A 23333-nucleotide genomic window follows, 5' to 3' on the forward strand; every position below is an offset into this window, starting at 1 on the left:
CACTATGTATTATAACTATACAATTACTTTTAAAGTAGCTGATATCAATATTTTAAAGATAACAATGTATTAAATAACAATTTCATTAACTACAAATCTGAAAAAAAATTGACAACTTTCGCCTGAATCTTAAAACAGAGCTTACAGACAGTGAATATTATAAAAATATTAATAGCTATAAACTCTATTTTTAATGAAATTCAACTCAAAGTGCTTTTAAACACATGAATACCTACAATGAACATAAAAACAGTCCAAATGAATGATGATGTTTCTGTTTGACTGGATGATGTGTTGATAAGAATGTTTGCTCACAATAATATTGAAGCAATTTCGATTTCTGCTGCTTTCAAGTGGCAAAGAAATCTGTTTTTCTAGGTTCAAGGTTTGAATTAAGATGAGACGCCTCCAGGAAATTCATATGAAGCATCAGTGTCTTCACAAATGACAACAGTGTATTTGTGTGTGTGTGTGTGTGTGTGTGTGTGTGTGTGTGTGTGTGTGTGTGTGTGTGTGTGTGTGTGTGTGTGTGTGTGTGTGTGTGTGTTGTGTGTGTGTGCTGCAGGTGGATCGGCTGTGTGGCAGCGCTTTGCCTGGTCGTCTTGATCTTGGCCTTCAACATCCTGGGACTGCTCTGTGGCACCTGTGGCTACGATAAGCAGGCCACGCCCACAACCAGAGGATGCCTGTCAAACACCGGCGGCAACCTGCTAATGGCGTACGTCACGTTATCTTTCCATTAGATACACTGATATTGTTTTTCCCGACTACACAATGTCTGCTAAGAGAACTAACGTTTGTTGAATGTGTTTCCAACACTCTGCGTCTCCTGCTCTCTCTCAGTGGGGTGGGCTTCTCTTTCATCTTTTCCTGGATGCTGATGGGCGTCGTGACCACGCTGTTTGTTGTAAGCGGCAACGTGGAGAAGCTGATCTGTGAACCGCTGGCAAACCGACAACTGTTCCAGGTACCAATTATGAACACTCGCATCCCAATTAGTCTCATTTTAACTCTCACAGACTCTGTGGAGCAGTATCACATAACAGACAACACTGTGGCTCTTTGTGTGTGTGTGTGTGTGTGTGTGTGTGTGTAGATTATAGACACACCGTACCTGGTTCATCCTGCCAAGAAGAACTTCCTTCCTGGGATGCTGTTTCAGAATCCAAACATTGACTTGACTTTGGGAATCATGTACAGGTAACATGCCAACACTTCATACGTGCATTCTGTGCCATACCACTTTTAAAAGGAGCTGACTGGTTGAAATACTTTTTTATATTTATGTAAGGACACATGAACATACTGAGGTCTACTGTTCATGGTCAAAGTGTCATCCTGTATTTGTGTTGTAGGGAGTGCTATGAGAACAACGGTCTGTATCAGGCTCTGCAGCTGGAGACCATGTTCAACATCAACTCCTTCCTCAACAGAACTGTGGTAAGTGAGCGGCTTAAAGAAAAATACACAAAGCAGGAATCCGATCAGTAGAGCATCAACACGCCGATGTGCTGAAGGTGTTAACATGTGAGTTTTTTGTGTGTTTCTTGTCACCACAGTACAACAAGGACCTGGCCAAAGTGTTTGAGAATGTCCAGGTGGACCTGCAGGACGTGGCCCTGCTGGAGCAGGCCGGCAGAGACAACCTCATGAACTTCGCCAACTCTGGAATCGGACAGATCGACTATGAGACGTACCTGTCTGAGGTAATCCGCTCAAATCTAGATTTTATTCAAAGTTTCATGTTAAAACTGATTTTAAAACTGAAATTTAAGACATTAGAGATATTAATCCTTGTGTCTCGTTGTAGTTAGGCAAAGGGGTTACTCTTGTGGATCTGCTCTCCTTCGCTGCTGACCTGGAGGCTCAGGCTGACCAACTGGTGAGTGACATCATCACTTTGCCAACAAGTTATAACACCAGTGTTACAGCAGCCAGAATCATATTATAAACCTTTAATAATAAACTTTATTTATAAAGCTCTTTTTAAAAACTTGAACACATTCAAACCCGTAAACTGTATCTCCTCAGGTAGGCAGATAAAGACCTCTATTACATCAAAATAAAAAATTAAATAAAAAAAAACAGTTGTACATTGTTCCAAAAAGCACACAAACTTTCATGGCTATTACCGCACCAACATCTGGAAGTGCAATGCGTGGTATAACATTTCACCAGAAAAGATGCAGCATCAGCATCTCCACTGCCAAACTAAAGAAGAAGTAATTTGCCCGTTCACCCCGGTGTCATGTTTCCGTCACTCCTGTATTCTGCAGAGTCATTCGATGATCGTATCCATCCCCATTGCAGACAAAAGCCAGATGTTACTGGATGTTAGTAAAATGAATCTTCTACTTTGAACCGTCTTATTTTGTTTACGGTAACACTGATTGTAGGTTGTTGTTTTTTAGGCTTCAGGGTGTAATTGTTTCTAAAAATCCTGACAGAGGTGTCAAAGACTGGCGGAAACCCAATGTGTATCCAGACGGCCTCTGTGCAAAGAAATAAAAGGTTTCCCTTCATGCTCACCGATCCGGCTGAACAAGCCGCCCATTCACCGAGGTTTTTACCCTATACATTCAGGCTATAGGGCCTGTGGCACATGGGACATGGCACAGAGAGATTAGTGTGCTCATGTGTATGTTAGGAAGGGAAGAATAATAAAACACACAGTTAACTTCTCATTACCTGATGGACCTAAAGATTGCATTGTACGTTTTTTGTAGGAACGACTGCAGTTAAGTCAAGTATCATTAAAACTTTGGTTGTTTGTTTGTTTGTTTGTTTACAGCCCCGTGGCGCTCTGGAGAACGCGCTGAGAGGACACGCCAGCAGCATCAGACAGATTCACCGAGAACTGGTGGTGCCCATGGAGCAGGCAATGGTGACCATCTCTCCCACCACACACTCAGACAATAACTCCACCACACACAAGGAAACATACCAACTGATCCTCTCCCACCACCAGCTACACCTTTCTCCAACTCTCAAGGAGTTCTGGATTTAAAACTTGAGATTTATTCTTTTTATTTGTCTGTTCAAAATGTACAAATCTTTATTCGTTCACCACATAATCAGCATCATCACACATTGAGGGTTACAGATCACGGGAATAGTTCATGTCCCATTGGTTTTCTGTGTATTTGCTCTTCCTCTCAATGCTCCTTCTTTTTTCTCTTCCTCCTTTCTTTTCACAAAATGACGACAGAAATATGTCCGAGCGCGGGTAAGCTGCCGTCGCTGCACGGCCCCTGATCGGTGTGTCGGTGTTTGCAGTAGCAACGTGGTTCAGCAGTGTTTGCGTGTTGTGAATTTTGAACATGCAGACATTTGAACGCACACTTGTCTTGTTTGTTAACAGTTTGTGTTTTGTTTTATTTCCTCTCACGCAGAGCACGCTGAGCCAGAGCATCAAACTGCTGCAGAGGACGTCCAACGACCTGCCGGTGAGGAAACAAAAAAACAATGATGTTTATCTTTAGTGGCGTATTAAACACAAAAACACTCCAACAAATGAGTTTGTTTTCTGTCCCTCAGGTGAAGGTCAACAACATCCTGAGTGCCATTGATGCAGCCGAGTACCTCATCACTCATAACGCCTCCCATGTGGTGAAGCAGGTAGGAGGTTTCATGATAAAACGCTGTGTCAGCTTTATAGTTGAGCTGATGATGTAACGTTTTCAAAGTTAACCAGTGTTAATAGTGTTTGTCTATTTTGAAATTAAATTTAAGTTAATGTCAGTGCATTGTAAAGATGCAGTGTTTACCCGCTTACTGCATTTCTATGGTAATTTGACTTCTTTCATGTTAGACTATTAAGAACCCTCCTTATATATGTTGTAATTTGGTGTTTGGAACAAATATTGTGGAACTTTTTGTCTCTGTTGTCTTACAGGAAGCAAAGGGCTACATGCAGAGCTTAGTGGGATACTTCAAACAGTACACACAATGGGTCAAAAACTCTGTGAGTATTCTCCCCGTCTTTCTGGCCTTTTGAAGGTCACAGGTCAATTTTCAGCACAAGCATCGTGTGCAGTGGGAAACTCAAAATAGAATCATTACAGTTTTGGTAATAATATCATGTTAAATGAGTGTTGCCAGATTTATTTTAAAGTCTAATAAAACCACTTTGATTTAACTTGATGCTCAGTAATGAGGAAAAATCAAGAGATCAGGCAGCAGGATTGTTTTCACATGATATGTTTATATGTGTGTGTGTGTGTGTGTGTGTCTGTGTGTGTTATCATGTGTGTTTTTCTTTACAGTTGACTGCAGAGGTGGCTCAGTGTAAACCCATCAGTAACATTGTTGACAGCATGGAGATCGTTGGGTGCAGCTTTGTAGTCGATTCAGTGGTAAGGCACTAGAACATTGTGGATGTGTGTGTGTGTCTGTGTGTCTGTGTGTGTGTGTGTGTGTGTGTGTGTGTGTGTGTGTGTGTGTGTGTGTGTGTGTGTGTGTTTGACAGACTTTTGGAAGGAGCTCTGAGTTCTCGACCACACATATGAGTACAGCATGTTCTCAAGCCATGGACACACTCGCTCACACACACTGAATTGGACAGAGCGTGTTTTGAGGCAGGGAGGCGACTCACATGCACAAAGATCCTTCAATGTTTTTTCACCTGCGGCCAAGAGGAGCTGTGATATTTATGTTTTACCTATACATCATATCATGTAAGAGTTTATTAAGAGCTCAAAGACGCCACAGACTGTGACCAGCAGCTGCACATATGTACATATGTGCTGCATGTGTTTGTATTTATGTTCTGCTCAGTATTTGCACATATTATATCTGTGCCTCCCAATGTGTGCAGGTCTTGTGTGTCCTTGTGTTTGTGTCTTTGTGTGAAATGGAGCAGGAATAATCTGTAGGGCTGCAAATATCACTATATGCATTCATATTTTTATGATGAACCGTTTAATCTGCAACTCAAACGATTTGTCAGTTAATCATAAATCAGTTGACTGTAAAGACATTTTTAAGAAAATTTGCTGGATACACCTTGTTGATCAAAATGTTTCTTTGCAGATTTAGTGTAATAATCTTGTGAAATGATATGAAATCTTCAGATTGCTGGACTACAGATATTTCAGGAGCAGTGGTTTCTGCTTTACCTTTACCACAGACTTTGGACTTTTTTACTTTTACATTCACAAAAAAACGTATTTATAACACTAGAGGACAGATAAACTGAAAAAGCAACACATGTTTCCTTTTAGATGTATTATTATTAACTTGAAATATCTGTTTTAAAGAGGTTGGTTCATTTTCATGGTCAACTTGATATTAATGTGAAAACTTAAAGGTGAATTTGTTTTTCAGAACACGTTCTGGTTCGGTCTGGGAGCAGCCTGCATCTTCATCATTCCCAGTATCATCTTCTCCATCAAACTGTCCAAGTATTACAGAAGGATGGACACAGAAGACGTCTTTGAAGAGTGAGTCTGGACAACACACATGAACATTCAGTTAATATAGCAAAAGACGGATCAATCTTTAGCTTTGCCTCTAGCTTCTTAAATCTGCCCGGATCTCGACCAAAACTAAATTAACGGATCTTTTTCTTCTCTCTGTCCTTTTTCATTTTTTCGGTTTCATTGTCTTCGATCCTCCTCACATTTTTTCGTGGTTTCATTTCCTCATCTCTTCTCCAGTACCATCTACCCGTGGATTGTTGCACTTTGATGTGTGTCCCCTCTCTGTGCGTCCTGTCGTCTTCTTCCACGTGCCCTCTCTTTCTTATTGGTATTGAACACTTCAGTTTTGGATCTCTTCTTTTTCTTCTCACTCTTTCCATCTGAAATCACATGCACGATCTTGTCTCTCTTTGCATGGACTCCTGCTTCGTCCTCCTCCCTCACGTCACTCTCCCATTTTTCTACTTCTTATCCATCTGGATTGACGCTCTCTGAGGATCTTCACCTTCCTTGTTTGCTTTCGCCAGTCTTCCCATTTCTCTTTCTCACCTGTCCACCCCTCGCTCTTGTGTTGCAGTATGGGTAATACAGGTAATCATGGTGGCCAAGAGTGCGATATCCTTGGAAACCTCTCTGTGGTCAGGTACGAGTCGTGCCCACCTAATTTGCCTGCTAGCATGCTGCGCTGTTAATCGGTGGAGGGATATTTATTTAGCTGCAGACAGAACTAAATGTACAACATGAGATTTTTCGACAAATGCTAAAGTTCCCTTGTGTATGTATGTATGTGCTTGAATGTGTGTGTGTGTGTGTGTGTGTGTGTGTGTGTACGTGTGTACAGTATCTCCCCCTATAACGACACTCTGTTCCCTCGGGCCTCTGCCCCCCCGAGCTACCCTGACTGGTGACCCACAGGAACGTTCTCCCTTTTGAAAGAGGTACTGGTTGTTGATTATCAGTTCCATGTGTTCATCCACTAATCCACCTTGAACTGAAGTCACCATCTAACAACCTCAAGCCATTCAACCACCGTCGCTCTGATGTGACGTTACACCGTCTTCCTGTTTCTTTCATATCACCTGTTTCGTCCATTCGTCTTCTTGAACCTTCGTCCATCACCTCTGTCTCTTTCAAATGTTTAAACGCCGATAAGCTCAAGGCCCCATGTCTGAAACTGTGAAGACTGTAACATGAGGGTCCCTCAGAGTGAACAAGCTTTTTTTATTTTTTGTTTACTGTAAAAGAAACTTCTAAAGTGGTTGGCATAAATATTTAACATACACAGGTAAATATAAACTGATACATACATATGTAAACCTTTTTTTATAGATACATATTTTACTTTTAGCTGCTGATCACATTGGTCATTCCTCAGTATTTCTTCTCGTGATTATCATAGATTTAAAAAAGAAAAACAATAATATCACAGATGTTGATGTATCGATTTAGTAACATCTGGGATTTTTATCAGTCTTAAAGGTAAAAAAAAGGATCTTGTTTTTAATTGGTTAGTTTTTAATTTGCCTTTTTATCTTTTCCATTAACTTTTTCTACTTTAGACGTTTGTTATGCACCAAATTCTTTGTTGTTGAACAATCGACTTAGCGATTCTGATTCTAAGTCACTGACTTTCCACGAAATATGAAAGACTCTAGGTCTTAGTCGTCCAGGCAAATAAAGCTATTCATAAATTTGATTTCCTTTTTTTTTCTGCAGTGGACAAGAGGGCTGGAACTGAGCTTCCCCTTGTGGTAAGTGTCCCCTTGTTTATCTCAGTGACTCTATATAAAGATGGATGAAGCATTTCCACCTCCTGATTGACCGTGAAGCGTCTACGTTGATCTCACACGCCATAGAACACAGCGCAGGTTATTTCTAATGTGTCTCTTTCTCGTTTTTAGGATCACCGGAATTTCCAGCTTTTCTTTGACCATGTAACACTTCCAGTGACAAAAGGGAAGAATGAGACCAATCAAAGAACTGTGTGGTGAGGACGCCCCCCCCCCCCCCCCCATCAACCCTTCAAGCCCTTTGACAAGGACCTCTAACACCAGCCAACTGTAATTTATCTCATACACACCAGCGTCCGTCCCACGAGCACAACAACAGTCCTTCCAGTGTTTCGTACCTAATCCAGCGTCAGAGCATTTTTTTCTGCGTAGTTAGTTTGATACATAGAGAATGAATTTGTTCTTACATTGTCAGTTTTAACTCGGTGACACATGTACATTTTTTACACTTTCAAAACTTTTGAAAGTTTTATATATTTTTGGTAATGTTTGTTTTATAAAATGTAAGTAGCTTTTTTTGTTTTGGTAGGAGTAGCTCCATTTTCTTTTCTTGTTCTTCTTCTCTGCTTTGGTGAATGTTTGTAACGTAGCTCGCATCGTTTCGCCTCTCCAGGTTTACACTGACCAGATTGACTCTCAGGGATTTTACATTTTGATAAAGACACGTCTTCACATTTTTGCCAAATGTTTGATGAGAAAACACCACTCTTAGATATGTATGTTAAATACTACCAGCTGCCAGTTAGCTTAGCTTAGCATGTGCGCCAAGAGTCTATGGTCATGCTAGCGGTCAGGCTTTAAGCTAATGTAAATGCTAACAAGCTCACAGCTGCTATGTTTACCGTGTTCACCATCTTTGTTTTACCTGTGAGCATGCTAACATTAGCTATTTAGCACTCAGCAGTCAGTTGGCGTTAAATAAAAAGTAATTTGACCTGATGATGGCGCAAGATGAAAAGTTGCGTAACCAAAGCAGCATGAATTTAACCTATCCAAGAGTTATCGATATATTTTAGTCTGGACCAAAGTGGTGAGCTAACAGTCTAACGTAACAGTTAACTTGACTAAAGCGTCAATTTGGATCAACAGGGTTTGTTTTTGTACGTATTAAAGAAACGATTGAAAGTGTTATTTTGGTTTATTTTGTTACCTCGTTCACGGGGCCCAGGTCAAATGCCTCTGCCCCCGGTCTTTGTGCTTTGCTAAGCTAACCGCCTGTAGCTTGATATTTGGCTCCAAACTGTACACGAAAGTAATATTGATCCTCTCAGCTAACTCTTGGCATTGAAGGAACAAAGGTTATTTCTTCGGTGGCGGAGAGACGCACTGCAGATGAAGAAAAACAAAGAACTCGTGCAAATTCAGGAAAAAAATTGGGGACACAGTGAAGTTATTGAAGTCTGCTACACGTCAGTGTTGATGGAACTTCACAAACCATTGAGCTTTTGCATTCTGCTCTCAGCTACTGCTTATTTCCCTCAAAACACAGAACAAGGAAACTGGCTCAGTTTTCCAATCTTTGAGAAAAGAGTTAATCCTGGTCCATGCTACTGCAAGAGGCGACACGTTACAAGCTACACAACTACACACACACACACACACACACACACACACACACACACACACACACACACATACACACACACACACAGAAAATGCAGCCGAAGTTTATGGCGAAGGCGCAAATTTGTGAATAAAAACTTCCATCCAATAAAAGTCTGCTTTGCGTTTCTTTTATGTTCATAATTCATTAGCACCCATTATCTGGACTCGCACACTTAAGCAAAAAATACACAAACACACACATTTCTTGTGTCGACGGCTCATAAATCAACTATTGAAATTTTACATAAGCTCCGTGCCACAGGTACGAATGAAAAAGGAGATCATCTGCCAAGAAACACAGAACACGCGGGAACATTCATGTAACATATGCAGGGCTGAATACATGCACACACACACACAGCAGCCAAAAGGCTTCAGGTCTGTAAGGGGGTGGGGGGGGGGCCTTGGCAGTGCCTGAGGTGGCGTGACACTGCTGCATCCTATCACACTACAGTGACTTACTTTAGAAGAACATCTGTTCCCCCGCAACATAAACACACACTCTTGGCATGTTTGCTTTCCTTGTGTCTCTTACAGAGGAACTTTCTCTCCTCCCCACCAGAGTGATGGCTGTAAAAGCCCCCAAAAAATCCCCTGAATGTACCGAGGGCATGTGTGCATTTGGACACATGTGTAGATTTGACTATACTCAGCAGAACACGATACTGTACACACACTCACTTTTAACGGTGTGTGTCCATACCAGCTGCTTCATATACGTATTATTTTAGTCTCTTTAAAGGTGGTGTCTGTTTTAGTGTTCAGTGTTGAAACTGTATTGTGCAGTCAGGTCTGGGTGTGAAATCAGTTTATACATTTCAGGTTTAATGCGTAGACTGTAAATAAAGATGGACGACACGTCTCCACTTGTTCTCACTGTCCAGAAATGAAGCGGATATACAAATGCTGCCATCTTGGAACGATGATATCAGAGTCTGCACAGTAGCGATCAGGGGGGGGGGGGGGGATGGAGCCCAAGCATCAAGGTCCCATAAGATGCATGAGATCCACAGAGTCCTCCTTTTTATCACATCACATAAGAAATTAAAACTAAACTTACCGAAATATTTCATGTGTATTTCAACTTTTTAGTTTGGCCCATGTCCCATCTGCAAACATGGAGGAGGCAGGCTTTATGACCTACACAGCAGCCAACCAGGATCAGTAACATCCAGGAATCTGAGGAGATATTGTTAGTGTCAGAAACCCCTTATTTATGGAGCGTGGACACCAAACGCAAACCAATGAGATCACATACAAAGCTAATGCAAAGACGAGAATATATGCAAAATATTTGCCACTTGCATTGGGCAATGCTAACGACAAAAATTAAGATAAAGAGCCTCAGGTCGCACTGCAAACGGCAGTCATCCATGCAGCTTTCTAAGCCTCCGGGTGGTTCTGTGGACGCACACATGAACGCTGTGCAGACAAAATTTTCCAAACCATAGACTGTATATACCTTAAACAACCACCAGGGGGAGATTGAGACGCTTCACTCTTGTTCCTCTTCAGATCGTTTCGTACAGCACCAAAAAGTGAAGCGTCCCACTCCCCCTGGTGGATAGTTACAGTTATAGGTTTGAACCCTGCCTCCTCCATGTTAGTGGATGTGATATTGATTTTGTTCTTTAATTCTTATGGTTCATATGGCTGTCCCGTCTTTATATACAGTCCATGGTTTGGACATGGTTTGGCTGCACAGCGATGGACTGTAGCTTTGACACAGTGACAACACACACACGATGAGGATTTAATTTTTACAGGGTCACAGATCAACTTTTAACTCTTCGGCAAATAAACCCCGGCTGCACTTTTGGCTCCGGGCCCCCGGCTCCTTCCCCCTCTGCTCCCAGTCGCCAGCAGTGAAAGAACCTCCTATGTGACATTATATAATGTCTTGCCCGTTCTTTTTTCATAACGGTTGGCTTCATGTGTGTAGCCTCCTTCAGGCTTGTTAGTGCCCCACCCTCCCCCCTCCAGACCCGCTGACCCTCTTCCTCCTTCAGTTTATGTTCTCCCCCTCCTTCCATCCATCACTTTTCAAGTTTTGAACGTACCACACAAGCCACATGTAGTCGCTCTGTGTGTGTTTGCGAGGGGGGGGTCAGTGCAGAAGGAGGAGTCTGGGTCCCTCAGCTCACCTGAATAATACCTTCTTTGTGAGCCCAGGCCTTATAAAGTCCCACTCCGATGCCTCCTAACCTTGCAGACTTCCTCCAAGCTTCTGTGCGGACACATCCACCCATACCCTCGTCCATTCATTCATCACCGACACACCTAACAGCACCATGAGAGCCAGGATGGGAGTGATGCTGCTGGTTCTTGCAGTGACCGTTTGTTTGTCATATGCTCAGACCAACAACATAAGCAATGACAGCAAGCCACAGCCACAGCAGCAGCAGCAGCAGCAGCAGCAGCAGGTGCAGCAGCAGGTCCAGCAGCAGCAGCAGCAACAGCAGCAGCAGCAGCGAAGCGTCTGGGATGAGCCCATCCGATTCACCACCAAGTCCAAGGACACCTGTACCATGGTAGTGTCCGGAGCTGGGGACTATACCCGCCTGCGTGTCTCCTGCAAGGGTCCCAGCCAGGGCCAGACCCCGGCACGCTCCTACTACTGCGACTTCCAGGGGAAACCCAACCTGTGCCGCGCCTACAACCTCAACCCCCGCCACTACTTCACCCAGTTTATGTGGGAGATGAGGAAGCTGGGCCATGCCTGCCAGGGACCCAAGGTCTACCGCCCACAGATGTGCAAGAAATACCCCGACGAGGCCCAGATGACCTTCTTGAGCTCCTGGCCCAAGCCCGCCGCCGCCAAGCCTGCCACCCCCAAGCCCGCGACCCCCAAGCCCTCCAAGCCCGTGCAGAAGCAGCGCAAACCGGTGGTGCCCGGCCAGGTCAAGCCCGTCGCCACTCCTAAGCCTGTCAAGCCCCAGCCCCAGCAGCCCGGAAAGCCCCAGCCAGGCAAGGCCCCCCAGACCAAGAAAGCTGCCCCCAAGCCTGCGAAGACCACTACTCGTCCCACAGAGCAGACCGACTCCAAGGCCTCCCGCATTGCTAACGAGTACTGCTGGAAGAGCTTCCACGGCGTCTGCAGCTACTTCATCGGCTGGTTCCAGAACTGAGACCATTCTGCAGAGGAAGGTGAGTGACGGAAAAACAATGAAGGAGAAGAGGAAAGAATGAAGCGACAGAGATTTAAAAGTCAGATTAAAAAAGGTTTAGAGAGACAAGAGAGGAGGATTTGGTGCATTGATGAAAAAATGTAAAGCCAGAAAACGGCCCCAACTGTGTTTATCTTGAATTGATTTAACAAATCCTTCATTTCTTGTTGCTCCAGGTTGGATTCACCAGAGTCAGATCCGGTCAGAACTCCTCCCGTCTACATTTGACCACTGCAGGATCTGAACGGGAGCCTCGTCATCTGGTGGCCTTGTGAGGTCCCACTCCCCATTCTCCGCACGCAGCATCCCACAGGCTGAGCCCACATCACCCATCCTGATCCTGTGCACGGTTAACACGGTTAACAGATGACTGCTTAGATCTGTAAAACACTCACAGCAAGGCAGAGGGAAACTACGACAGGCGTGTGAATCTGTTTGTATATGATGTAAAGTTCCCTCCTCTTATCGCATGCTCAGATGTTTCCAATGACATTTATTACTCCAGGAAAAGAAAATGTGATGGTAAAGAGAATAAAATAAAAGTGGTGGATTTCTCCTTCTTCTTCTCCTGTGTCGTTCATTTGTGCTTCTACCTCTGAGCTGCAATTATTTTGCCCCCCCACCCCTCCACACTCGCTCATTCAAAGAAGTCCTTGTTTCTGCTTCATCGCCGGCTGTGACAACACGTCTGCTGTGAATATACAGACACAGACGGCAGTAAAGATAATACAGCTCGGTTCGCAGGAGGCGCCTGAGCCGAGCTAAACACTTCTTTGTATGAGCTGACGGCTCCGGTCTTAAGAGCCAGTGTGTGCAGGAACAGACGGGGGTCTGTGTGCAGGTCGAGGCCAGAACTGCTGCTCTGGTGTAGTTAACACTCACTCACTTACACAAACACACACAGCGTTGGTGAGGAAGGAAGAGACAAATCACTTTTACTCAGTGCACAGGCACTTCATTAATTGTTTAATCCTTGATGTGATGTGTTAATTATTACGATTCACAAAGTTCCAATTCAAGTTCGATCGGTGAGTCTAAAGTTTCCAGAGATCCAACAAAATGTGTGAACAATTATCAACAATATTTTTGGCTTGATAACACGCTAAAGTCATAAGAAATACACGCAACTGGGTTTAATATTATCGTTGGATTCAAAAGTCAGAAATGTAGGAAACCTTTATTTTGAAGCACTAAAACTACGGTGGAAGGACTATATGTTTAAGTAGAAGAGTCACTTTATGGAGCTGATGTCTAAATGCTCCAGTAGTTGTACATGAGAACATGTAAAAAACATTTACTGTAAAAAAAAAAAAAATGACATTCTCATGCATTCAGCCATAGCTTAAGTAAACATACATTTCTGTGGCAGCTGCAGAAACTCATGGACACTGAACTTAGCATCTCAAGCTGTGTTATAAAACCCTGAATTTTTTTAATGCTTCAGTGCTACAACACAAATAATAAAATAAGATTTCTGTCAGTTTTGTTCCTAAAAAGTTTACATATTTAACCAATTTAAAAAAGCTTAAAATAAAACAATTGAAAAAAGGCATATTTAGACACATTGTGTTTCCTGTGGTCAGTCACAGGATCCAACACATCCGTCTGTATCATTTAGTGCAGTTTACCACTGGAAACCACAAGGTGGTGCTGCTGAGCAGAGAGGAACCATCCAGTAAACGTTTATATTTCTCTTTCTCTCTCCCGCCATCTCTGTCACACACACACACACGCACACACACACACACACACACACACACACACACACACACACACACACACACACACACACTTACACACACACATAAGTGGGTTTTATTTGCCAATTACGACATGTCATTGTCTTATATTCAATAGATTGACTAAACCTTAAATAAATACCATAAAAAGTAATGATTTATCATGTGGGGATTAACTTTTGTCTCCATCACACGCACACACACACAAGCACGCACACAGTGGATTCATTAAATGACCCTATTGTAATTTTTTTTTTATTTAGAGATGTTGGAAACACAATAGTCTGGATCCAACATCTGAGAATGACTGAGTCGACTGCATGTGTGTGGCGCTGGGAGCTCGGTTTAAAATGTGGTAATCTGTCTTGTTAAAGGTCTTTAGAATAAACTCACACACACACACACACACACACACACACACACACACACAAACACACACACACACACACACACACACACCACCCTGTGAAGACACGCAAATCCATCCGTTGTAGTTTCGGGTCTCTTTGATCTGAGGCTGAGCTCCTGATGAAGGCGGAGTTCAGTTTGAACAAGTCAGGTCAGGACAGAACAAACACGCTCTCCTTCCACTGCCTAGATTTTTGTCAATGGATCTGAGAGGAGGTATGCGTGTGTGTGTGTGTGTGTGTGTGTGTGTGTTCTGGGGCGGGAGTGGTGGGCGTGTTGCAGCATCCCTGTTGTATTAAAGCCATGTGCGGGACAACAGGAGGCCACAGGAGGAAGCTTTACGCACAGATACACTTGTCATTTTCGGTGAGTTGAACTCAGTATATGAGGCTTTTCAGTTTGTAAAGTGTTTAATAGTTTTACTTAACATTAATTATCTTAGCAGTATTTGGATTTAGAGCTCTTTTGATTACACATTTCTATGTGTGTAAAGGTTTGGATAAATAAACACTTTAACTTATTCATGACTCTACAACGTGTCTCTTTTCACCATCCTGTGTCTCTCCAGGCATTATACTTATCAATCTTTCAAAAGACGGCATGCTGCTGCTGAGGACCCTCGCTGCCTGGATGCTGTTGGCCTTCCTCGGGCACCAGGTCTGTCTGTGCTCCGGTGCGCGCAACAAGACCCGTGGAGCGGACAAGCCCGTGAACCCACCCGCCGGCAGAGCGCAGAGGAGCGGGCACGAAAAGAGGGAAGCGACCGGGGGCCGGGGGAAGTTCACGCTGAAGGACAAGACGCAGTGCACGTGGGGGGCAAGGGACTCTGGGCGCGCGGTGAAGCTGTCGATGAAATGTGAGAACCCTGAGGCGCGCGTCACAGGCGGCACCACCGCCATGGAGTGTAAATACAACGGCAAACCTCAGAGCTGCCCGGGCTACATCTCCAACCCCAAGGGCTTCTGGAAGCAGGTGGCCCGCGCGTTGAAGAGGCTGCAGGACAAAGTGTGCACGGACCAGCGCGCACTGGTGAAGGCCGGTATGTGCAAGCGTGCGCCCCGGGACGCGCACTTCAAGCTGGACCCCACCAGCTTGGTGGTGTCTTCTCAGGGAGGAGACCCGAAGACCACAGTCGCACCTCGGCCCCGCCACACCTCCACCACCACCACCTCCATCTCCACGTCCACGTCCAACTCCACCTCCACCGGTCAGGACTGCGACAGGCACCGGAAGACGGCTGAGCAGTACTGCAGCAGCTCGTGGGCCAGTGTCTGCTCCTTCCTCTTCTCCATGGTGCAGACCGACGACTGTTAGTCTCATTATACCATGACATGTAGTGAGTTACTCAGGTACTGTGAGCACAAAGGAACTTGAGTATTTCAGCGTTACGTTACTTTAAACTACTCAGTTACCACCAAGTGTCTGACAGCTCAGATTGAAACCATCTACAAAATGTAATGAGATTATTAAATATGACACATTTTAAGATTAGACCTTCCAACACTAAATTACATAAAATACTCGTTCTTTAAATCCTCTGTACTTTTACCTCAGTCATTTTATTGTATTTTTTTTATTTAAAAAATGTCAAAACACACACACTGGGTTGGACACTTCAGTAGGACTTTGCATGGACAGCTAAACCCAAACTTTTTAACTATGACCAATTCAAACCTAACAGTAACCTTAACCTAACCACAGTTCACCTTAACTACCACTAACCCTAACCAGGAGCTCTGTCAGAAATTAGGTTTTGCCTCATTGGGACGGAGCGTTGGTTCCCATGAGGTCTACTGGTCCTGACAGGGTCATTGTTATTTGTGGAAATGTATGTGAGGAGCTTTTTGAATGTATTCTGTATTATTAGTTCCATACAGTCACTTCACAGCTTCACAAATCTTTTTAAATATATACGAGTCAAAAAAAGATATTGTCACAGTTTTGAATATTGTATCACACGATGTCTGCTTTGTACACAGTGATCTTCTTTGTACTTGTAATAGAGTATTTTTTTACAGTGCGGTATTTTTTTATTGGAGTACGGAACGTATGTATTATGACGCATACCTGAAGATTGATGATTGTAGTCGAGTGGTACTTTCTTCTACCTCTGGCCAAATTTATCAATCAGACACCACTGTATTTATATAATGCAAATAAATATCTTCTATTTTTGTGGCCTTGAACAAGATGTGACTTTTCATTGTTGTATAATTACATGCATCTGGATTGTCAATGTGAAAATATACACTGAAAAAACACCAACCCTTTTGTTATCATTGTTTTTCTTTTATTGAGCCATACACATTTATATTTTCTAAAGATGAATTGTTACCAGAAAAAAACAAATCAAGTTTTTGTTAATATTCCTCTTTTCAGTGCAGAAATCAGCTTTACCCTGCCTGTCTGAAACCAAAACATATGTCTGTGAGTTCAAAAAGCAAATTGAGATTTCCTCCTCCTCAGGACTCACCTTTAAAATACCATTAGAAAAAGTAGTGACATTTTCAAAGCCCAAACTGTTAACTTTAAGGATTTTATAAAAAGAAAAGATACTTTGAAATGAAAAGAATGAAAAATGACATATCTTTGAAATGATTTTACAATTTTTAAAGTCCTTTTTAAATCCATAATCTGACCGGTGCCTAAATGAGCAAAAAGATTTCAAAAACTTTATCTGAAGTTAAGTCTGAGTCAGACAAATCAAAATGACGTTCATGGCTCAGCGTTTCCCTGTTGAGCTGCAGAGTGAGATCATTTTAAAAAAGAAGTAGAATTGAGCCTAAAGATAATGGAAACATTGGATGATTTCCACTTTGGAACTTGAGAATCCATTTGCACAGCCTCATCTTCATCACTTCCATAAAGAAAGGGCTGAATGAACCACAGGAATGTTTCTGTTCCTGTGTACGGTATGTTCCTTACGTCTGTTTCCTTCTATGCGGACCTGAGGTTACATCATTAGATCATTTGTCATGTTTTTTTAACTTGTTCTGGGGAAAAAAAGACTCGGACAAGTTTGAGAAGCTGTGCAGACTAAACAGTTTACCGAAAAGCCAAATCATGTCATCCCCCTGTTCCATGTTCCCTCTCTCTCTGGCTGTGGCCTCCCTCCCACTGCTGACAGATCACAGCACCACACACTCAGGACGGAGCGATGGAACATAATGTCCACATATCAGCCTTGTTTCTCCCGTTTCCTGCAGCAAACTCTAATTACTTTCTCAGTGACAGCAGCCAGCTGCATTAAGAGCCACTTATATACAGCAACCTTGGAGGTAGAGGCTGCTATGATCCAGCTGTGTGTGCATGTGTGTCTGTGTGTGTGTGTCTGTGTGTGTAATCCCCGAACAAGTGCAACCCCAGATGTGGATTTTTATGTTTTCCTGTTTCGTCACCTCTGACCCGCTGCTCTTTGTCCCGTCACACAGACACTTAAAAAGCCAACCGGAGACTGATATCCCTCTTTTAAAGGAAGTTCGCTCTCTTTGATGGCACAAAGGGGATTTTTTTTTGGACATATTGTTTTACTGACTCCTTACCAGAGCTCAAGGACACATTCCGGCACCACCACACACTCAGGGAGGAAGCAGTTACTTAAAGGTCAAAGGTCGCAGAAGGAAATGAGGATACCGTCCAAAGGTCTGCGCTGCGAGGATCGACCACCTCCTCTCCACCGTGACTCATCACGTGTGGAGCTTCTTTTATTTAATCTCTTGCCTCCAGCAGGTTCGGATCAAAAGAAGAGCCACCGTCAGGACGACTGCTGGAGGATTAGTCCGGATGGAGAGTGGATGGACTGCAGGGCCGTCAATCAGATTCTGGTTCTGCTCTAATCCCCCCACTTCTCTTCAAACAGTCACGTTTTCAGCTGATACTTATTGTGCGTTCATGTGTTGATGGAATAATCTGGAAAACTAAAAAGATATACATGAATTCTGCCTCAAGTCAAGTGAAAAAAACAATCGACCTTCTAATTCCACAAACATCTGTCTGTCTGTATGCGGAAACTGTAATCTCAATAATATCTTCTTTGTCAAATCTGTCAAACTTATATATAGACCACCCACATGGACAAAGACAAATTCTGTTATTTGAATATTAAATCTTCGTTGCAGATCAATTCCAAACCTAAAATCTTCCCAGACCCGTCCCTGCACCGAGTTTGGTGCAAATCGGTTGAGTTGTTTAAACGTGATGCTGCTGAAAAAACAGATAAGGGTGAAAACATAACCTCCTCGGTGGAGGTAAAGAGGAAACACAACCTCCTAGCCACAGTGAGTGTTTATAATGGGAGTGGGCGTGGTCAATGGGTGGCGTCCTGCCTGTAATACAACCAATCACCCACAGCGCCAGATCTTCAGGTCTGATAAAACACACAAATGAACAAATGCTGGATTGAAACATGTTTGCTCTTGACAGGAGGTGTGTGTGTGTGTGTGTGTGTGTGTGTGTGTGTGTGTGTGTGTGTGTGTGTGTGTGTGTGTGTCGCTCTATCATTACTAAGTGTTTACACTGGAATTCGCTCGCGGGCAGTGCCAACGCTGTGCTCTGATATTTATCTTTTACCGCCACACACTTTCGTCTACACAAGTATGCACAGTGAGTCATGGCAGATAAAGGTCACACGTCACTGGTCTTTGCGTGGTTCACTGGTTACAATCATTATCTTCATTACTAATGTAAGTGAGGGTTTCAAACTGTTGGTGTTATAGAATAATTCAAAGAAAAAGATCTCGAGTATAGATCCATCTCGGTCTATAATCGACATCTCTCCCCCACTGTCGGTGGGCGAGAGGAGGGGGACATCGTGGACAGGTCAACATACAAAGAACATGCTCACATCTACATCTCAAGTCTCTAATTAACCTGACCCCAGTCTGCATGTCTTTGGACTGGGGACTGGGGACTGGGGGAGGACTCCCCACGGACAGACCACAGCCAAACAGGGATTTGCAGTTTCAGTCTAGATTCTTCTTTTCCCAGATTTATGAGGTCACTGTGACCTTTGACCTTTGACCATCGAAATCTAAGTAGCCCACCTTGGAGTCAAAGGGACAACTGGTCAAAAGTTGAACAAATTCCCTAAAGACACACTTGAGATATGTCTGAGGGGCCAAAAACCTTGACCTTCAACCACTCAAGTGTGATCCGTGAGTCTAAGTGAACATTTGGCCAAATTGCCTCAAGATGTCCTTCAAAACAAGACCTTGACCTTTTTACCCACGTCCACTAAAATTGGATCAGTTCTTTCTTAAGTCAAACTGAATATTTGTCTCCAGTTTGAGGAAATTCCCTCAAGGTGATCGTAAGGTATCGTGTTCACAAGGCTGGAAGGGACGAACAACTTGTGAACGTGATGCCTCCGGCCACTGGATGTCGCCAGCACGGAGGCCCCCCCGCTACCCATGAAAGAATGAGCGGGATAGATAATGAATGGAAGGATGAATGGACGGATTCCTTGTCTCAGCCTTGTTCATTTTGGTTGGTTTGACTCGATCTCCTGCCTCAACCCCTCCACCAGATGTCCTCGGACTTTCCTCACCCACCTGCTCACCTGTCTCGTGTGGAACAGCGGGTGAGATGCACACAGTACATGATGTCTGAGAACCAGTTTATGTGACCTGATCCCAGGTGAGTAATGTTTAGGTGTGTGTGTCTTTTTCCTTTTCTCATCCTGGGTCGTGCCTCGTCTTGTTCCTCTCCCTCGTGGGGAAGGTGGCGTCTTCACACCCGGAACCCGCTGTGGAGGCAGCCTGTGTCTCCTCGGCTCAAAGTATTAAAATAACTCCTTCTTTTTGAAGGCCCTTTGAGGTTTGCAGATAAAAGCACGATCTCACCAAACAGCAGATCCACATCAGCCCGTGTGTGCGGAGGAGATTCGGTGATTAAAGGAGCAGGTGCAAACAGGTTCCTGAGCCCGAATGCTTTGTCTAGTTGAAGATGTTCTTCACCTATAAGCTCTGTGAGTGAAAGACTTTAATGGTACATTAACTGGATTTACTTGATCTGGAACAGGATGAGAGAGAGAATGTGTTTTGCTGCAGAATATAAGAACCAACATGATAATATAAGATCTCTGTATTGTTCCCTCTGCCAAGGATGTCATGATTTTACTACAAATTGTGTGTCCGTGAGCAGGATTACTCAGAAACTCCTGAATGGATTTGATGTAACTTGGAACTGGAGGTTTAGGACGTGAGCCAAGAAAGAACTCGTTAAATCACAGATTACAGATACAGAAAAAGGAGCAGATCAGGGAATGCATTTTCACCCGTGTCTCTTTGTTTGTTTAATTCTTTGCAGGATGGCACAAAAACTACAAAACCAATCTCCAACATCCTTTTATAAAAAACCTCAGCAGTTTTCCAGCCTGTATTTTACTGAAACCTGTGCAGAAGGAGTTTGTTCCTTTCATCCTTTCTCTTACATTTATCATCTTGTGACCTTTCAGGTTTTTTCTGTGTGACCGACTGAAGAAGGGCCCGAGACCCCTGAGCTGGGATTCTCCGCTGTAAATGGTCCCCCTGTGGCCCCCCTGTGGCCCCCCTGTGGGCCTCCTGTGGCCCCCCTGTGACCCCCATGTGACCATCCTCGCACATTACTGTGCCACCATATATTATATCTGTACAGGAGAATAGCGCCTGTCTAATTCCCTTCTCTCTCTAAGCAGGACCCAAGATCAGGTGATAGATAAAGGTCCGAATACCAGTTTATTCTAGCGTCTACTCTTTCATATCTAACTCAGACGCGCTAGACAGAGAGGCACCAACTTCAACTCACCAACTGTAATCCTTGTTGCATATTACACCAGTAGCAAGATGCAAGGACTCTGTGACTTTAGACTAAACTGTCCAATAGGAAGCACACCCCTACATGTAACATAGAAAGTGACGGCAGTTCTAGCCATTCGTGGATGGGCTGTTTGGATGGGGGATAGAAGTAGAGGGAGATATACTGGGAGGCTGTGGGACACATCTTCAGACCTGGGGCGTGACAAATGCTCATGTTGCTCTGGTAGCGTTTGAATATTGTTTCACCTTCTGGTCTCCATGATGCATCGAGTCTACGTTAAACTCTTCTGTATGAGACATCAGCTGCTGCCTGAGTTCTCCTTTCACCAGCTTTTTTGTTGATGAATCTATTAATTCACTGATCAGTTGTTGAGTCTGAGGTGTGGTTTCCATTCCCACAGCCCAGGGCTCTTTGGAGTTTGTGTCAAAATCCAAAAGATGTCCAGTTCACTATCTGTGTGGGAAAAGAAAATAAATTAATCCTCAAATCTGAGAATTTCCCTTTTGGCTGAAATAATAATTTGTCAAAGTAGCTGATGGTTGATTTTCTGTTAACTACTAAAGTAGTCAAGTAATTGTTTCTGCTTGACAGTGTCAAAGCCCCGGCAGCTACATGCAGGGTGTTCATATCAGTGTTTGACAAGTTTGAGCGGCTTCTGATTTGTTGCAAGTTCAGACAATCGCAGAGAAAATGACGCGGCATTAAGTTTCATAGAGGATTCTAATTTGTCGTCCGTGTGTAAAAGGAGCTTCCGCCCGGAAAAACAAACTTTTCACCGGAGTCAACTTGAACTTGAACTTGTGTGATGAATGGGAGGAGGAGGAGCCGGACGGGGAAAACACATCCAAACACAACACAACGCTCCAGTGACTGCTTCAGATGTGACCTACAAAGATGACCGCCCAAACAGACACGCCCACCGACGCCCACACCCAAAAACACACACGAGGCAGCGGGGGGGGAGGAGTCAACGCCATTGTTCCTGCTGTGGCTCGAGGTGGCCTGAGCCCCACACCCTGCTCTTCAGACCTGGTTATTGGCTGCTTTGTTTCTGTGGCAACAATCAGTGGCAGCCGTCACCGGGAAAAAGAATAACAGAGGATAGAGGAGCAGGACCTGAGGCCCCCCCCCCTCCATGCTCCTTTAAACACAAACACACACAAGGAACAGAACATTTTTCCTTAAAATCCTCTCACTGATAAAGTTTTTAATGCTCTTCTGCAGGTATAAAGTCACGTTCCTCTAAACAACCATCTGTACAGGTGAAATACATTCAAAGCAGTGTGATGGAGGCGTCTGTTCCATCTATGATCTTCGAGCATTTAAAGGATCTCACCCAAATTAACAACAACAAAAAAAAGGCTTTTCTGCCACCGACTCCTGGTGATGCCAAGTCATGAGGGTTATATCCCGGAAGATTTAAATGTAGTTCATCACGGCTGTGAGCCCAACAAGTGAAATTCCGTTAATTTTCCTCATTGTAGTGGAAAGATTAAATCAATCTCAAGAACCAGAAACCATCAAAAAATGGATTAATTAAACCAGTGTAAGGACTTTTATGATTTGGGTGAAAAATGATGTTTTTTTTATGTTACACATGCTCATATTAAGTGTTTATGACTTTCCCTTTCTCACATTATGGCTTCATAAGTTTTATTATCCTGCGTCTAGTGAAACAATGTTATGCCATATAAGCACAGAGCTTAGATGTGACATTTAAAATAAAATCAAATGTGTCCATAAATTTAACATGTTTTCCACCATGTGTGAAAAGTTACTCAAGTTTTAAAATACCAGATGTTGACTACAAGATCTGAAAGAGTGGAGGAAGAAGTAATAGCAGCTTTATAAGTAGAACTTTAAATACAAGTAGAAATACCCATAAAGTAAAAGTAGAACGGCACTAAAAGGAACACATATCTCCATCCAGGCCAAACAGTCTCTTTTAAAATCACTGGATCAAGATTTTTGTGTGGATCTCTGCACTAAATTGCTCATAACTCATAAATATAAATCCCCTATATGTTTTTTTTGGTTCTTAAATCAAGATCCATGAATTATTCGCTTAAAATTTAATCAATAAATGCTGAAATTAAATTTTATATACATGTGTTTGCAGCTTTTTAATGTTTTTACTGGTCAAGCTGGGTTTAACTTTCTAATATAGCATCATTTGTATGTTTACAATCTAAATCTGCATCATTGTCTCCTAAGTGTACTGGAGTAGAAGCACAGCATAGAATCAAAATACTTGATAAAACTAAGTATCTGGAATGTTAATGTTCATGAGACGCTCAGCTCTGTTGAAGCTGCTTATCTCTAGACAGCTCCCTCTAGTGGCCATGAGAGACCGGTGCATGTATAAACAACACATGCTGCATGACAGAGACAGAAATAAAACAGTTTGAC

The 23333-nt window shown here is 43.3% G+C and overlaps 3 protein-coding genes across 4 annotated transcripts in view; all 3 read left to right on the forward strand.

Moving 5' to 3' along the window:
- The window catches only part of prom1b (prominin 1 b), a 20317-nt gene extending 11979 nt beyond the window's left edge, over positions 1 to 8338 (forward strand). The window contains exons 12-27 of one of the 2 annotated variants that reach the window (XM_053419350.1): positions 566 to 718; positions 844 to 967; positions 1097 to 1200; positions 1356 to 1440; positions 1560 to 1706; positions 1811 to 1882; positions 2792 to 2884; positions 3393 to 3446; positions 3538 to 3618; positions 3896 to 3964; positions 4266 to 4355; positions 5326 to 5441; positions 5998 to 6063; positions 6262 to 6358; positions 7137 to 7171; positions 7322 to 8338. In XM_053419350.1, coding sequence (XP_053275325.1) covers positions 566 to 718; positions 844 to 967; positions 1097 to 1200; positions 1356 to 1440; positions 1560 to 1706; positions 1811 to 1882; positions 2792 to 2884; positions 3393 to 3446; positions 3538 to 3618; positions 3896 to 3964; positions 4266 to 4355; positions 5326 to 5441; positions 5998 to 6063; positions 6262 to 6328 — 1321 coding nt within the window. In that variant the 3' untranslated portion in view covers positions 6329 to 6358; positions 7137 to 7171; positions 7322 to 8338. The remainder of the gene's footprint in view (positions 1 to 565; positions 719 to 843; positions 968 to 1096; positions 1201 to 1355; positions 1441 to 1559; positions 1707 to 1810; positions 1883 to 2791; positions 2885 to 3392; positions 3447 to 3537; positions 3619 to 3895; positions 3965 to 4265; positions 4356 to 5325; positions 5442 to 5997; positions 6064 to 6261; positions 6359 to 7136; positions 7172 to 7321) is intronic. The other variant, XM_053419351.1, reaches the window with a different exon arrangement.
- A 2541-nt stretch (positions 8339 to 10879) lies between these two features.
- fgfbp2b (fibroblast growth factor binding protein 2b) lies at positions 10880 to 12541 on the forward strand. The gene is made up of 2 exons (XM_053419092.1): positions 10880 to 11962; positions 12159 to 12541. The coding sequence occupies exon 1, from the start codon at positions 11107 to 11109 to the stop codon at positions 11941 to 11943; it is 837 nt and encodes a 278-aa protein (XP_053275067.1). The 5' UTR covers positions 10880 to 11106; the 3' UTR covers positions 11944 to 11962; positions 12159 to 12541.
- A 1813-nt stretch (positions 12542 to 14354) lies between these two features.
- LOC128436851 (fibroblast growth factor-binding protein 1) lies at positions 14355 to 16394 on the forward strand. Its single transcript, XM_053418742.1, has 2 exons — positions 14355 to 14495; positions 14698 to 16394. Exon 2 carries the CDS (start codon positions 14730 to 14732, stop codon positions 15441 to 15443), a length of 714 nt encoding a protein of 237 aa, XP_053274717.1. The 5' UTR covers positions 14355 to 14495; positions 14698 to 14729; the 3' UTR covers positions 15444 to 16394.
- The last annotated feature ends 6939 nt before the right edge of the window (positions 16395 to 23333 follow it).

The sequence above is a fragment of the Pleuronectes platessa genome, chromosome 3, assembly GCF_947347685.1.
Source record: "Pleuronectes platessa chromosome 3, fPlePla1.1, whole genome shotgun sequence".
NCBI lineage: Eukaryota > Metazoa > Chordata > Actinopteri > Pleuronectiformes > Pleuronectidae > Pleuronectes > Pleuronectes platessa.

What these genes read in the sequence shown, in the direction of transcription:
- fgfbp2b (XM_053419092.1), top strand. Translation starts at nt 11,107, where the DNA reads ATGAGAGCCAGGATGGGAGTGATGCTGCTGGTTCTTGCAGTGACCGTT.
- LOC128436851 (XM_053418742.1), top strand. Translation starts at nt 14,730, where the DNA reads ATGCTGCTGCTGAGGACCCTCGCTGCCTGGATGCTGTTGGCCTTCCTC.